Here is a 17028-nt window from a genome sequence, read left to right as displayed (position 1 = left end):
ATACTGTGTGTATCTTGTGTCGATAATCACAAGAGCTGAGGGTTCAAGATTGCCAAGGCCATGCCATGCCAATTTTGGTGCACCTTGATCCTAGGGCTGATTATTCTTGCTAGCGAACCTGAATAGGTAAAATAAAGGCCTTGATGTTTGCTCAACACTAGCTTTTGGCAGTTCCTCTAGATCAAACTGAGAAGTTTCCCTTCAAAAAAAGCAACTTTTTATCTTTACATAATGGATTTGGGGGCTGGAGAGAGAGCACAGCAATTTAGAACATGGGCTGCTTTTGAGAGAAGCAAGGTTCAGTTCCTGGCACCCACGTGGTAGCTAACAACCATCTGTAACTCCAGTTTCAGGGGCTCTGACCCCCACTTTTGGCCTCCACAGGCACTGCACATAATAGTGCAATTACATGCAGGTAAAACACTCATCTACATGAATAAATAATAAAAAAACAATAATAGTAGATTTCTTTCAAATATATTCGCCACTCAAAAATTTGCTACTGGCAGAGCAGAGAAAAACAAGTCTCAAAAACAAAACAGACAAGTCCATTTTATGCCCTCTCTGACTTAGGCAAAGGGTATTTATTCCCCCTCTTCTATTTTCTACTTTTTTAGACTTGTCAGAAAACAGATCTTTCAAAAATCTTCACACATACACACAAGGGGACACATACACATTTCTGGAAGGATACAAAACAATCAGTAAATTGGCTACCACAGGGAATCAGGAATGAAAAAGGAAATGTCTTCTTCCAGATTATCTATCTATCTATCTATCTATCTATTTATTTTTTGGTCTTTTTGAGACAGGGTCTCCCTGTAGCCCCAGCTGTCCTGGAACTCACTATGTAGACCAGGCTGTCCTTCAACTCACAGAGATCCACCTGCCTCTGCCTCCCAAGTGCTGGGATTAAAGGCGTGCACCACCACGTCCGGCCTAAAATATTTTATTATTTTTATTTTATGTGTATGCGTGTGTTGCCTGCATGTAGGTTAAGTGTACCTGTGTCATGCAATGCTGGTGGAGGACAGAAAAGATGTCGGATCTGCTGGAACCAGAGTTAAGGACGGTTCATAGCCGCCATGTGGGTGCTGGGATTCAAACCTGGATCTTCTGCAAGAACAGCCAGTGTTCTTAACTGCTGAACCATCTCTCCAGTCTCCAGCATTACTTCATCTCTGCATTTTTTTTCTTTTAAATAAGAGGGAGGCATCAAGTCTCAGTATGGCTGAGTAACTTTCTTGAAGACACACAGTAAATCACTCTTGAAGATTTGCTTCTTTATCTGATCACAAGTAAGTTTTAAGATATTTGGTTTGTATTAACTCTTGGAAGGCTAAGGTAGAACAAAAGCACACTTAAAAGTAGCATATCTGGGGCTGGAGAGATGGCTCAGCGGTTAAGAACACTGCTTGTTCTTGCAGAAGACAGGGGTTCGAATCCCAGCACCCGCATGGCAGCTAACTTCTGTCTGTAACTCCAGTTCCAGGGGATCCAACAATCTCTTCTCCTCGTGGGCATTGCATGACAAGGGTGCACTTACCTACATGCATAAATAAAATTTAAAAAAAGAATATAAAAATAATAATAATAAAAAAAGAAACAGGGTCTGTATCCCAGGATGGGGGTTCAACTTGAACTCACTATGTGGGCCCAAATTATCTTCATTTTCTAATCCAACATCCACCTCCCAAGTGCTGGGACTATAGGTGTATGCCAACACATCAACTATATGTGGTACTCAGATCAAAGCCAGGGCTCCTTGCATGCTAGACAAACATTCTAACAACTGAGCTATATCCTCAGCCCCAGGATGTTCAACCTTTTTTTTTTTTAAATAACCACAAGATTAGAAGAAGCATTTCATTGCAGCTTTAACATATTCAGTAACACATTCCAGAGCAAGGATACAGCTCTTTCAAAAGTGGCTATAAATTTTTAGGTTCACAGTTGAATTAATACAGTTATATAATATTGAACTCAGTATAAACCCCAGGGAAGGTGCTGGCATCAGGACCAGGATTTTCAATCTTTTAATCAAAAGGAGACACAGAAAGTTTTAGGCTTTCTTGGTAAAACAGTTTTCCTTAATATAGAAAGTTAACAGTTCCAGAAACTTTTTCGTTGTAATATATAGGTAATAGGATTATTATATGTGAAAGACATGATATTAAATGACTTGGTTTTCATAGTTTCAGGCAGGTTAAATATAAAGTTCTTTTTGGGGTGGGAGAGGGTTAGGAAAAGTTTATTGTGTACATTGCAAGGAAGCAGTAGGCTGAACAGTAACTACACAGTGCTATCTGCTAACTCTAAAGCCTTCTGATAGTGACCTTTTTACCCCGAAGGTCAAAGGTACACAAACAGAGTACTTTCATTTATATCCTCCTTTTTTCTTACTGGAAAGTTCTGTACCTTTTCTTCCTTTCGTTTTTCTTTGTCTCTGTCTTTATGTTTGTCTTTATGTTTTTCTGAGCTTCCATCTTTGTGTTTGGTTTTCTCTTTCTCTTTGTGTTTCTTTTCAGAATCTTTATGTTCACTGTGAAAAAACAAGACATAAAGGGTTAGCCTAGAATAAGGACCACAAGATCAACTCACAAGATAACCTAAGCTAACATAAACCATGAAAACTTACAGTGCTTTAAAGAGACAGATCTGAAAAAAGGTTCAAAGGCTCCTGGCTACATCAAAGGTTCCTCCCTGGTAGGTTCATCAATTGTAACCAGGAACACCAAAAGTTGTCATCTGGATCTCATTTTGATGTCCCTTCAGTTCCTAGGTACAGGCTGTTGTTGGGATAGGAGCCCATGAAGCACCTAGGAGGGGCAGAGTAGTGCGCCCAGCATGCAGCAGCACTGCTGCACTGGAAGCACAGAAAGCAACTGGGAAGGAGAAAGCATTCCAAAGGCCTAACTTTGACTCATGGCCCTTTGTGAGAACAGTGAGCTGGTGCCCCTTTCCATGGTGACTTAGCAGTCAATCAAGTCCCTTAGAAACAAAGTTGCTGAAGTCCCAAATATGGTCACCTGTTGTGCCCTCAGAGGAATGTCTTTAGGATCCCTATGTGGTTGCCACATGTTACAAGGGAATTTGGGAATCCTTCTTGGGGGTTCTTATTCTTGTTAATAAAAGAACTTAGAGACAGACTCGGAAAGAAGTTAGAAAAGAAGTGTATTAGTGTTTGGGGGAAAAACAACAGAAGTAGGCTGAAAGTCTTGGTACCTGCCAGGGGAAGAGAAAGAGAAGAGAGAAAACCATGCTATTTGAGTTAGCCAAGGGTTGCATGGCAGAAAAATAAGTGGAGGAGGAGGGGGGATACGAATGTGTGCGCATAAATGTACTTCAGAGAACAAATGAGAAAGCCCAGAGTATCAGGGAAAGCATGCTTACTCGGGCTTTTGGCCAGTTAGATCTCAGAAAAGCAGGCAGACTCCACAGCACTACATGACGGAAGCTCTGCAAGCGACTAAATCCAGAATAGTGACAGCAAGCTTAGTGTTCTTTCTTTAACTTTCTCAACAAAAATTCCATCTTAAATAGTTGCATGTCATGTAAGGAGACTCAAATCAACTCACTCAAAATGTATTTGGTGGTTTTGGGTCAGATTTAAGACATGTTGTTATGAGGTGAACAGTCCAACATACTGAATGTTTCCTTCCAGTTTTAACTAGGAAAACTAGTTGAAGTTTATAAATTCTGCTTGGCCTTACTCACTGTAAGAAAAGATCCATCTGAAAGTTCTGTGCTAAATATTTTTAAGTCTTTAAAAAGACATGTAGTCATATTAGTAGCACTTTATAAAGACACCCCCTCTTTTGGAAAGCAAAATATTACATTACAAAATATTATAAGACCTATTCTTAAATGATCATATGCTTTCATAAGAAGGATTTATCTTCTAGAAATTTCTCTTGGGGAAACAATGTTTTATAGAAAAATGCTTATCTTAGTACTACCCATAATAACCAGAAGAAAAACAAAACCCAACTGGATACAACCTAATGATTAATCAGAAGGAAGACTAACAAAAAGGACTACAGGTCTAGGAAAGATGTAGATACTACCACAGATATAAGAGATGGCTCAGTGTTTAAGAACACTTGCTGTTCTTCCAGAGGACCCAGGTTTGATTCCAGTACCAAAGGGCAGCTAACAACTATCTGTAACTCCAGTTCCAGGATCTGATACCCTCTTTTGGCCTCTACAGGACACTGCATGCACATTGTGCACTTACACACATGCAGACAAAACACTCATACACATAAAACAAAATAATAATAAAATATTTTACACTTGATCTTAGCCAAAAGGCCGGGAAGTGATATAATAAATAAAATTATTATTATTATTTATTTTTTAAGCAAGGTTGTTTATTGAAAGGGGGCAGATGGGATAGGCAGCCTAGCAGGGCAACCAACCCAAATGGTGTGGGGACATTCCTGCCCTCCCAGCATCCTGATGAGTATCTTTGTGTGTTTCCACATTGTCAGTCCAGGTTGGAACTCAACTGCCAGATACCCACGTAAAGCTTCCGGGGGTGTGTGAAAATCCAGAAATCGCAAATCTAGATACAAATTTGGTCTCTCAGCAGCAGCAAGCACCTGGCTGCAGCCCTTCCTTGTTGTGTCATCATCTAAATAAAATATTTTAAAAAGAAAATGCCTGCTTTTCTTTCATGCTCTATTTATATGCTTCCCCGATGCCTGCATATTGCTCTCTTCAGCTGTTATTTGTATGCACCATACATTTAAATGACAAGTTTCTATATCAGCAAACTTTTCAACTCAATGAAGGCCAAGAATGCTGGTGGCACAGTAACCAAGGTTCCCATGTTGCTTGTTCTTGGTATCAGTGCATCACTCTACTCAATGTGTTCTCATGCTATGTGACAGATCTCTACCAAAGAGCAATGCTTTATTTTTTAAAAAGTCTCCTATAATTATACAAAACTTTTTTCTGTATTGATGAAACAAAAAACTGATTTATGATGAGTTAATACACATAATATACATACAATTTGATATTACTAGATATGTTTGAGCTTCCTATTCCATCATATCCTCTAACCAAGCACTGTATACACTGTTTTTACAACCCTTATTTTACTCAATTCTTATAACAATACTATGAGGTATGTTTTACTATTTCTTACATACAGGAGGTGACAGTTAAAAAGCTATCTCAAATTCTGTTAGAAAGAAGCAATGTTAGGATTTAAACTTGGCAATTCCATTTAAACTTCAGAGCACCTCCTAGTATACTGATAACACATTTCTGCTAAATTAACACCTTATACTGGTACCACATATCCATTAAATTACTACCTATCACTTGAAAAAGATTGTGTTAAAGAGAAATGTGTGGGAAGTCTAAGATTAGATATATGAGGATAACTTCATTTTGCCCATCAAGTAGAAAATTTTCAGACTGAAAGAATTACTTCAAAGAATTGAAACTTTGTGACTGCTTCCCATGATATGCTTCCAAAACATAAATGACTAATTCAGGGACCTTGGTTCAGGAATGATTCCGGCTCCATCTTCCTTTACATTCTACACCAACCTTCCCAATTCCCTTTTTAAAATTCCTAAAAACTTATTTTTTTTATGAGTACAAGTGTTTTGCCTACATGTACGTAAGTATACCATGTGAGTCCAATGTCTGTGGAGGCCAGAAGAGGGCAATATATCCCCTGGAACTGGACTTATAGACAGATGACATGGGGGTGCAGTAAACTGAACCCATGTCCTCTGTAAGAGCAGCTAATGCTCTTAACCAATGAGCCATCTCTCCAGAACCACCCCCCATTTTCTTTCTTAATGAATATTGGTCTGCTTCAATAAAAAAAAGGACTGGCCTTTCAGAAATCAGAGAATGGGAAACCTGTAAGTCTCCAGTTTTTAGCTCTACTTACTACTCACTAGGACACCAAACTAACAAAAGTAATCAATAAATGATAAAGCAATTATGCAGTACTCAAGCAACTCTAAGGAAGTTAATAAAAACACAACACAGCACAGCACAACACACAGACACACACCCAATTGCTGCTACTTCTGTCTGCTAACCAGAGGGAAATATACACAAGAACAAGTGAGTCCATGCTAAAGGAAAAAAAACAGGAAAGACTCAAAGCCTTTTTTCCAGTGCATTCATGTTTATCTGTTTCAACCAGCTGAAGTCTGATGATGACTAAAAAAAGTAGACTATACTATTATTTATCTATTTGTTTTTGGTCTTTTTGAAAGAATCTCCCTGTAGCCCCTGCTGGCCTGGAACTCCCTATGTAAATCAGGTTGGCCTTGAACTCACAGAGATCCGCCTGCCTCTGCCTCCTGAGTTCTGGGATTAAAGATTTGTGCTGCCATGCTCGGCCCAACTGTACTATTTTTGAAGTTATTATAATGGTGAGACCTTTGGTCTGTGACTCTCATAGAAGCTAAGCAAAGATTGACCTCAGCTTCTCTAAGGCACTTAGGAAGACAGGAGAAAGGTAGAAGGAGGAACGGTGGGGGGGATGGCAAGAATAGAAAAGCAAATTCTTTAAGGAAAATTAAAAAGAATTAAGGAAGGAAGGGAAGGCAGAGGGGAGGGGAACAGAAAGGGGAGGAGAGAGAAGCAAGCCCCACAAAACCTAGAGTCTGATACTCTGAGAAGCTAGATGCCAGCTATAGAAACCATCAGAATCAGTCCTCTGTGGCAAATGAAAGTGTCCAGCGGACAGCTGCAGAGTACCAAGCCGGATGTACTCATCTCGCTGTAACACAATGAGGTAAATGCTAATATCTCCACCTTACTTATGTGGAAATCTAATCACAGAAGGATTAAATAACTTGCCTAAGGAGACACATTTATTGAGAGCATGAAGATTTATTTCAACTCAAGAAGTCTGACTTGCTTGGCCATTCTGTTACTTTCCAAACAAAGCAAATAACAAGCACTATTAGAGGTAACAGGAGCCTACTCATCTCTGAGAACAGGACCTAGCCACTAATGCCTGTCAACTATATAAGGCAAAATTTGCAGGTCCTAGGCAATAGGATCATAGGTACTCCTATGAGAGAGTAGAGTAAGTTTCAAAATTACAGAAAGGAAGAAGTAATGGCTTTTCAAGGGAGGTAGTTAAATAAGGCTTAAATAATGCTTCAACTAAAAGAATTTCCAGGTTAACTTAAATGTTTTCTCTGGAAAAAGCGCACCAGCCAGTTTTCAAAAGGCTCTAACACATGAAGATTGCTTAATGTCCACCATCATAAGCCTACTAAACCAAATTACAAGAACTTTGCTGTTTTATATTACCATAGTCAACCTGCCCCATCTAGTAGATGCCTGAAACCACAAACAGCAACAAACTCTACATATAGGAGTTTCCCCCTATAAAAGCCTATGTAGATAAAGTTTATAAATAGATACACATGGGATTAACAACTGTCTGTAGATCTCAGGACATAACTTTTCCCCCATTCAAGAGCTTTCTCTGCTTCACTTACAAGAAACACTTTATAATTTGTTTTGGTATATACTAACTGCAGGCATCACCACTCACATGCTTTGAGGTCATTAAGTAAACGTTAATTGAACACAAGTTTGATTATGATGTGTAGACAGCTGATCTGAGGATAATCCAGATGACTACTAAGGAAATAACAGAAAAGGAGTATAAAGAACATGGATATACTAGACAGAGAGATGCCCCAGGGAGGGCTTCCTGAGGACACCCAGAATTTCACATAATTGGGCTACATAGTGAAAACTATTCCAAAACAAACACAAAACTTATTCCTGGAATTTTCCATTTAGTACAGTTTCGACTTCAAGCTGTCTGAGGAAAATCACAGAAAGCAAAACTTTCTGTGGTCTGGTGATGGATACTGTGGAATTACTGAAACTTCAAGTTGAATGGAATTCAGGAATTATTTATTCCCTTGTTTATAGGCTGGGAGATAAAGAGATGTGTCCAAAGATGCCCAAATCAATTTCCCACTCTTTCCCCCCATCTAAATTCCTTGTTCTTATTAACAGCATAAAGACCCATTCAATTATCCAACACAAGAATCTTTTCTCTGCATTGTACAACTCCTTTTTCTTGGGCATTTCCAGCAGTGCTTTTCTCCCTTTAGAATCAAGTGCCAACTTCTTTAACAGCTTTTAGTAGTTTGTCTCAAGTCGCTATTTTGGTCCTAGTTTTCTTTTCACAATGTGTGATTGAGGCATCCACCTAACTGGATTCCTTTCAAAACAAAATACAAGCTACAAAACTGACATGTCTTGTTTATGCTTTGTTTTCTGTGATGCTGGGAATTAAGCTTAGGGCTCGCAGTCAAGCACTGCCAACAAGCTACACCTCTAGCCTACTGTATGCTTTTTTCACTATCTGGAATGCCCCTTTAATTTTATTTTATTTGGGGTAGGGATTCACTTATAGCCTAGTTTGTCCTGAAAACTTGATAATCCTCCTGCCTTTAATTTCCAAGTGCCAAGATAATGAAGTGTGCCATGACATCCAGCAGAAATGCCCCATTTTCTAAGCCATTACCTTGTTGCCATGATCTTTTAAAAATTTATTTCATTTTATTTTATGTGTATATGTATTACCTGGATGTATGTAATTGTATCCATGTTGTATAATGTCCCCAGAGGTCAGAAGAGGGCATTGGACACCCTGGAACAAGTTCTGTATGGGTGCTACCCACCATGTGGGTGCTGGGAATTGAATCCACTACTTTATTATTATTATTATTATTATTATTATTATTATACCATGAAGCAAATATGTATTGGATATTGGAATCTGAGTAAACATCTAGATTCTGATCACCAACCCTTATGGCAGCAAAAACTTAGCTCCTCATTCCTCAGGTTTCCTGAGGAGGCGGCTCAGTGAGGTTCTGAAAGTGCCTGTTGCATTACAGAGGATCTATTCAGGGGACACAGAGAGAGTATCCATGGGTAGTGGTGCATCTCATGGATACATTTATTGAGGCCCCATAGGAAATGGTGCTTAGACACCATGACATTCCATGTTCCAACACAGCCTGCTTAAATTCATCTCAAGCACACTCAGGGAGCTAAACAATGGCTGTGAGCAGGTATGTGACCTTGGCTTCTTTCATTAGCATTCCTGATTTTATAAATGATGGAAGGGCATCAATCCCAGTCCTACCCAAATTTCCTGGTATACCTCACAGCAGCTTCCCCGCCACCTTACAGCCACCAGACATTTTTAATAAAGCTCTGAAGCTCTCTATAAAACCAAGGCCTCACAAGAACCCAACAATTAACTGGGAAAGGTGTGTACACAAGCATGGAGGCTTAATCCATTACTTTCTAAAAAACAAAATTTAACTGTTTTGTGATTTTCATTCATCTAATTTGGTGGTATTTGCATGCCCTCACCTACCAGCACCTTCCTTACTGTCCCTGCCCAATTTAATGTATTCTATTATATATATAATAGGGTCTATAGAGTCTAATTTGTGTTCTAAAAATTAGTGTGGGTCCAACCACTGGAGCCTGGTAACGCACTACTTTCAATGGCTAGATTTAAATGATGTCTCCACCATGAAATCTTACAGTTCATTACAATAATGTTAGAAATAATTAAAAATATCATGGCTCTAAATTAGATGTTATGAATTATTAACTACTGAATTAGATTCCACCACCCAAACTGACAGCTCCAGTTTGTCTATATGATAGTCTATTAGGTTTTGTGCTAATCATCATCATTACCATCATTATCCTAATTACTTAGTGTGTTACAGTTTAGGATGAGCTATCCTGCACACAACCAAATCCTAAGGCAGGTATTGTTATCAGTCATAATGGAAAATGAGACCAATGAAAACTGACCAAAATGGAAAATGAGACACAGAAATTAAGATGCTTAGATTAGGACACATAGCTTGCAGGTGACAGAACCTGGTCTTTGAACTTTTATGTTAGAGTGCTTTTCAATATATCACACCTACACATGAATGACAGTGGTTCTCAAGTTTCCTCATTTCTAAACTAAATAATCTTCTATCAACAGTCTGTTATCTTCCCCTAGACAGACTGATACAGAAATGGAGAGATCAATGAAAGATTTTGGCTAAGAGTTCAGGAAGAGCAAAAAATGCATCCTTTACATTTAAAATTTCTTTTAAAAATCTCCTCAAATTGAGAATGGATGACTCAAGTACTTCTTAAGCCTAGAAGAAGAAACCTCTGTGTTCCCTACACTGATCAGAGACGTGCACTGCCAGGGTGGTTGAAGTGCATCCCTTTCACCTCACAGCCAGTTGTCTTCCCTGACTTTCCACAAACTGTCATTCCCATCCAAGTGCCAGATTTAAAACTGGTAAGAAATGCAAAAGCACGAAGAATTTTCTTCATGGCTCACTCTTACTAAAATATTGTTCAGAGGCTGGAGAGATGGCTCAGCAGTTAAGAGCACTGGCTGCTCTTGCAGAGGACTTGCTTTCAGTTCCTAGCACCATATGGTGGTTAACAACTATCTGTAACTCCAGTTCCAGGGAATCTGACAACCTCCTCTGATCTACACTGGCATTACACACACATGCTACACATACATACATGCAGGCAAAACAATCAAACATGTAAAATAAAAATAATTAAAAAAATTTTATTCATGTAAGAGATATAGAATCAAGATAATTTATAATGAAGAATGCTTCTTTGAGAGAGATGTAGTGAAATTCTCTCAGTCCATAACTCCTTGACATCTAGAAGAGCAGAACTTTTCTTTGACAGAAATTTTTTATAAGCTGAATTGTAAAACATTTTAATAAAGCAGTATCAAGAAATAAATGACATAATTATTTTTATTTCACTGATATAAACTTTTCCTGCCATATCACAGGCCAAACAGGAGGCAAAGAGTTTTCCTAAGATCAGAACTTGATGAAACTAGTGCTTTTAGTGCCAACAGTTTGAGGGACCTAGGATCCAAAGAGAAAGGAAAGGACATGAGCTGATACTTGAACACTTAAGGAGCCTATGACATACATAGCAGACCCGTGCTTGTACCTGAATAAACCTGGCTATACAATCAACTTGCTTCAGGCAGGGAATTTTGACATTTTTAAAATGTTTTTACTGAAAGGAATAACATACTGGGGATGTAGGAACCCTTGTCTTTCTTTATGGGCCTACCACACTGTTGTGCGACTTTTTTAAAAAATATGTGTATGAGTGTATTGCCTACATGCACGTAAGTACACCCATGTCATGCAATGCCTGTGGAGGTCAAAATAGGGGTTGGGTCCCCTGGAACTGGAGTTATGGGTGGTTATTAGCTGCCATGTGGTGCTGGGATTCGAACATGGGTTCTCTACAAGAGCAGCCAGTGCTCTTAAATGCTGAGCCACCTCTCCAACCCCTGTGTGTGACTTTTATACACAGGACCTCAGGCTCCTGTCCGCACAAAGAGGAAACGAAATGAAATCATCTTTAATATTTGCTCCCTTGCTTTGCATCTTAAGTGAAATCTAATGATGAAGGAATCTTGTAGGGTTGAGTCCATGGCCCCATGAGACAGAAAAAAGTAGCTCTCCTGTTTGCAATACTGTTTTTGCCCAGTAATGTGACTCCTGGACTTGAGTCCTGAGTACAAACGGATGACAAACGATTGATACTAATATCCAACAGTGGAGGAAGGGACATAAAATACATTAGAAACACCTGTTTCATGGTGATGGATGAACTGAGGATAACAGCCACAAAATTAGGTAGGTTTGATCAAAAAAGTTCTGAAACAAATGTAAGCATTCTGGGAGAGGACGTTCTAAATCTTAATTATTCTGGGCTTCCTAAATTAATGCTGCAGAAGAAAACTCAAGAACTCCAAAACTACTAGAAACATCAAAAATCACTTAAAAAAGAACACAGTATACTGGATTTTAGTGGAGTATAACCATACTTGCTTTGTTGAAAGGATACTGTTTGGGGAATGGACAAAGTATTTGGTTAAACTACCTTAAAAACTTAATCACAGGCCAGGCGTGGTAGCACAAGTCTTTAATCCTATCACATGGGAAACAGAGGCAGGCAGATCTCTGTGAGCTTGAGGCCAGCCTGCTCTACATAGCAAGTTCCAGGCCAACTGGCGTAGAGGGAGATCCTGCCTCAAAAAGATCAAAAAAAAAAAAAAAAAAAAAAAAAAAAAATCTTAACCACATATGAATTAAGAGACTCACAACCAGACTTAAAACCCATTTAAAAAGCACAGTGTATGCCAAACCTGCCTCAATGCGCTTATGCTATACTCAGACAACTGTAATTGTGAGATGGACATATATGTCCTCACATTTGTAGAATCATTTAAAGACCTTTTTATGTTTCTTGACTCCTGTGGCTTTCTCTGAAGCACAGATTAATATGAAGAAGTTGACTGGATCAAGGTTGGATAACAAAGTGAAGATCAAAGAAGAAATAAGCAGATAGGCCAGAATGACAATTCCTCCCAGTTAGAGCTATTAGGAAGTATTGTAGCCTTTTCAAGAAATATGACAATAAAATCACACCTTTTTGAGTTTGTTTATTTGTTTTACTTTTATGTGTATATGAGTGTTGTAGCTGCATGTATGTAAGTGCGCCTGTGTCATGTAGTGCCCTAGAACTGGAATTACAGACAATTCTTAGCTGTCGTGTAGATGCTGGGATTCAAACTCTCCACACTTTATTTTTAAGAAAAGATTTTAGTAAAACAGAACAGGGCCAAATTGTGGTCTCAAAGCTTCTCATGACACTTTTGCCTTATGCTCCCCTACAACCACCACCACATTATAGTCACAAATAATGGTTGGTAAGCTAGGATATATCAGAGAAGATGGAAAAACTTGTTTTAGATATTAACTTCTTTCTTTTAAAAGTTTTCTGGACAGATTTCTGACAACCATCTGGCCTGTAAAAGCATGTCTCCCCTTGCTTCTGATGATGAAGTTCCCTCATAGTAAAAATACTTTTTTTTCAGGGCTGGAGAGATGGCTCAGCGGTCAAGAACACTGACTGCCCTTGCAGAGGACCTGGACTTGAATCCCAGCACCCACATGGCAGCTAACAACTGTTTGTAACTCCAGTTCCAGGGAATCCAACGGCCTCTTCTGTCCTCGAGGGCACTGCACAAAAGAGGTGCACTTACCTACATGCAGGCAATACACTCATACACATAAAATAAAAATAATATTTTTTTAAAAAATACTTTTTTTCGTACTACACATCAACTAGCACAACAGAAATATACAGGCTGGATAACTGATTAAGGGCTCAATTGTAGAATGCCTACCTAACAAGCTAAAGGAGGACCTAGGATCAATCCCCAATACCTAAGAAAAGGAAATAAAAGGACTGACATGATCCAGGAATTCTACTCCCAGATACATACCCAATAGAATTAAGGTAAGCTTCCAATGGGTACTTACTTGTATAGCATGCTCATAACAGCATTACTCACAAGAGTCGAACTTGGTAATTATGACAGGATACATTCAGGGGACCAGACTTCTGAGGTTACTAAGCCACCATGCTTAGTTATTGGCTAATGTTGTTTAGGCCTCCCTTATTCTTAATATTTTTCCACTTCTACTAAAAATTTGAGAACAAAGGAGTAAAACAGTTGAGTATAATTATAAATTCTCTTCACAGTTCTACTAATTTTTGCTTTATCTTGAGGCTCTGATAATACTATCTAAGTATGTATAATTGTTTTGTCCCTTTTTATCATTAAGAAATGAACTATTGCTGGGTGTAGTGGCACACACCTTTAATCCCATCATTCCAGAGACTTAGAAGCAAGCACATGTCTGTGAGATTGAGGCCAGCCTAGTCTCTTTACTTAGTGAGTTCTAGGCCAGCTAGGGCTACAGGGAGACCCTGTCTCAAAAAGACACACACACACACAAAAAAAAAAAATTAAAAATTTCACTTTAACTTGTCTGGCTAGATAAGCTAATAAGCAATTCTAAAACACAATTTTAAATATAAATATCACTACAGACTATAAAATAAAAATGAAATCAAATCACTTTTAACCAAGGTAAGCTCTGTATGCTTGATTAAATAACGTTATAATGGATCTACACTTCAGTTGTAAAATACACATTAAAAGAAAATTCACCATGCTTGGTTTGTTTATCCTGATCTAAAGAATGGCATCTAGGGGCTGGAGAAATGGCTCAGCAGTTAAGAGCATCAGCCACTCTTCCAAAGGACTGAGTTCAACCCAGCACCCACATGGAGGCTAACAACCATCTGTAACTCCAGAATCAGACACCCTTTTCTGACCTCTGACGACCACTGCCTGATACCAGTGCTCTTCCATGCACGTAGGCAATACACTCGTACACATAAAATAAAAATAGTAAAGTATTTTTAAAAAGGAGTGGCATCCCAAGTAAGGCCTGAATTATGGCCTGTGCCTGCTTTGCTTCCTATGCTATTGGCCTTACCTCGGTTAATACCTGTCCAGGAGAGTCAAGCAATGCCAGCCCTGCTGAAGGAAGGACTTGCTGCTTCAGTCCTTACCTGTTGCTATGTTTAGACTTTTCCCGGTCCTTCTCCTTGTCCTTCTTGTGTTCTTTATGCCGATGTTCTCGATCTTTGTGTTTATCTTTGTGTTTATGAGAATCTGCAACAATAAGAGATGAGTCAGTTAAGTGGAGTCACAGGTGCTCTTCTGCCTGCCTGCCTGCCTGCCTGCCTGGCTGCCTACCTTATGAAGGCTGCTCCAGCAACAGGATTCAAAGGGCAAGGCAGCTTTGTAAAAGCACATCCCACTGGAAGGAAAAGATTTCACAAAGGCAACCCAATATCCTGCCTCAAATCCAAGACCTGTGTTACTAACACGTGGGAGAACAAGGGAAGGGGAGTCAGTTCTACTGCATCAACCATCACTCTTCACCCTACTTAATACTATTAAACCTAATTGTTGAGGGATACCAAGGGGTGAATCTACTAAAAACCATATGCTTATCTCTGCATCCTTTGAAAAACCCAAATCTCCAGATATATTTAATTTTTCTTGGGGGTAGGACACACATGCTAACATGTGTGGAGGTCAGAGGACAACTTGCTTAAGTTGGTTCTCCCATCCACCATGCAGAACCCGGGGATCAAATACAGGTCATCAAGCTTGGGAGGAAGTGCCTTTATGCACTGAGCCATCTTGGCTCCAGAAGTTTTTAAATGAACTTTAATGAGGTATATAATTTCTGTCCAGTAAAATATACATACAAAGATACATTGGTAGTCTTGCATCACAGTCTAATGCCCACTACCAACAAGATTTTCTATCTCTCCTATTGTACCCTTCCCAGTCAATTCCATCTTCTACCCATCAGCCCAAAGCAAGTACTAATCTGATAGCACTATAGATTAGTCTAGGTTTCTAAAGTTCCAAAAGAATGAAATCATACCAGACATACTATTTTGTGTCTGATCTTAACATGTTGACATTTACCTATTGTTGCTAGATGTATCTCACTGGATCCTTTGTTGGCTGGTGCTGGTGATCAAACCCAGGAACTTGTGAACTACGCAAACACTCTGCCATTGAGTTGCTCCTGTAGTTTTTTATTGTTGAGTGGTATCCTGTTATATGGGATATACTGCAATTTACTGTTGACATGTTGGTGGACATGTTTCCAGGTACTGATTAATTATGAGTAACTGTCATGAAATTATATGCAAGTCATTCTATAAGCATATTTGACAGTTCCTGGTATGCACTCAGAAGTGAAACTGCCAGGTCATATTTAAAGAGTGAACATTTAGCTGTGCGTGTTGGCACATGCCTTTAATCCCAGTACTCAGGAGGTAGAGTCAGGTGGATTACATGTGAGATCAAGGCCAGTCTGGTCTACACAGTAAGTTCCAGGCCAGCTGGGGCTACAAGGGAGAACTTGTCTCAAAAAAAAGGGTACATTTAACTTTACAGGGAAGCTAATTATATTCCAAAGTGTCTGAACATATATACCCCTGAACAGGTCACTGGAGTTCTAACTGCTATAAATTCTCACCAACATCTAGGATTCTCAGTCTTAATTTTAGCTAATTTAGCAAGTATAAAGTAGTACCTCATCGTGGTTTTTCTTTTTTCAAGCTAGAATTCAATATTTTAATTGGAAAACAATACCGTACAAAATCCTCATTGTGGTTTTAATTCATATTTTTATGATGATTAAATGATGTTTAATGAAGAGTATCTGTGCTGAGTATTCACATATTTTGATTAAGTATCTATTCAAATATTTCTCCCACTGCAATTTTGTGTGCGTGTCTTCTTACTGAGTTGTACAAGTTCCTTATGTATTTTTGGATTGCAAATTTTTTAGCCACTTGTATTATAATACTGTGATTGTTTTCTGTCAGTCCTTGGCCTGTCATATTGGACAGAGAGAGAGAATCCTCCTGCCTCAAAAACCAGTGTTGGGACTACAGGAGTGAACTTCAGACCTACATCTTTTTATAATTCCTTAAAGGTGTCTTTCACAGAGCACAAGTTTTAAATTTTAGTTAAATTAGCTGGGCATGATGGAGCACGCCTTTAATCCCAGCACTCGGGAGGCAGAGGTAGGCAGATCTCTGTGAGATCTACACCAGCCTCATCTACATAGTAAAGTTCCAGACCAGCTGGAACTTGAGGGAGACCCTGACTCAAAAAAAAAAAAAAAAAAAAAAAAAAAAAAAAAAAAAAAACCAAAAAAAAATTTTTCTAGTAAAATTTAAACTTTTTTTCTTTTGTGGTATGCTTTATATCTTAAAAGAGCTTTGCTTGTCAAAAGGTCAGGTTTTTTTGGTTCTCCCCAAGTAATCTTACAGAGGTTAAGGGCCAGGCTTTTTTGTTTTGGTGTATGTTAATTGTATAAAATAATGGGTTTCATTTATCACATCGTCACCCCTTACCTTTTGCAGTACTATACAAAACTCTACCACTGAGCTTACAGCCTCAGGTCTCATTATAACATTCCATTCCATACATGTATATAAAATTGTATATAAAATACTAGCAATATCACCTTCTTT

General features: G+C 38.7%; 1 protein-coding gene across 1 annotated transcript in view; it reads right to left on the bottom strand.

Moving 5' to 3' along the window:
* The window catches only part of Top1 (DNA topoisomerase I), a 93831-nt gene that overhangs the window by 51083 nt on the left and 25720 nt on the right, over window positions 1-17028 (bottom strand). The window contains exons 3-4 of the mRNA XM_008849585.3: window positions 14530-14632; window positions 2419-2542 (exon numbers count right to left, since the gene is read on the bottom strand). Of these exons, the coding sequence (XP_008847807.2) occupies window positions 2419-2542; window positions 14530-14632 (227 nt within the window). The remainder of the gene's footprint in view (window positions 1-2418; window positions 2543-14529; window positions 14633-17028) is intronic.

This window comes from Nannospalax galili, unplaced genomic scaffold (genome assembly GCF_000622305.1).
Source record: "Nannospalax galili isolate Female #2095 unplaced genomic scaffold, S.galili_v1.0 scaffold765, whole genome shotgun sequence".
Lineage (NCBI taxonomy): Eukaryota > Metazoa > Chordata > Mammalia > Rodentia > Spalacidae > Nannospalax > Nannospalax galili.
This window is presented reverse-complemented; position numbering and strand designations above follow the sequence as displayed.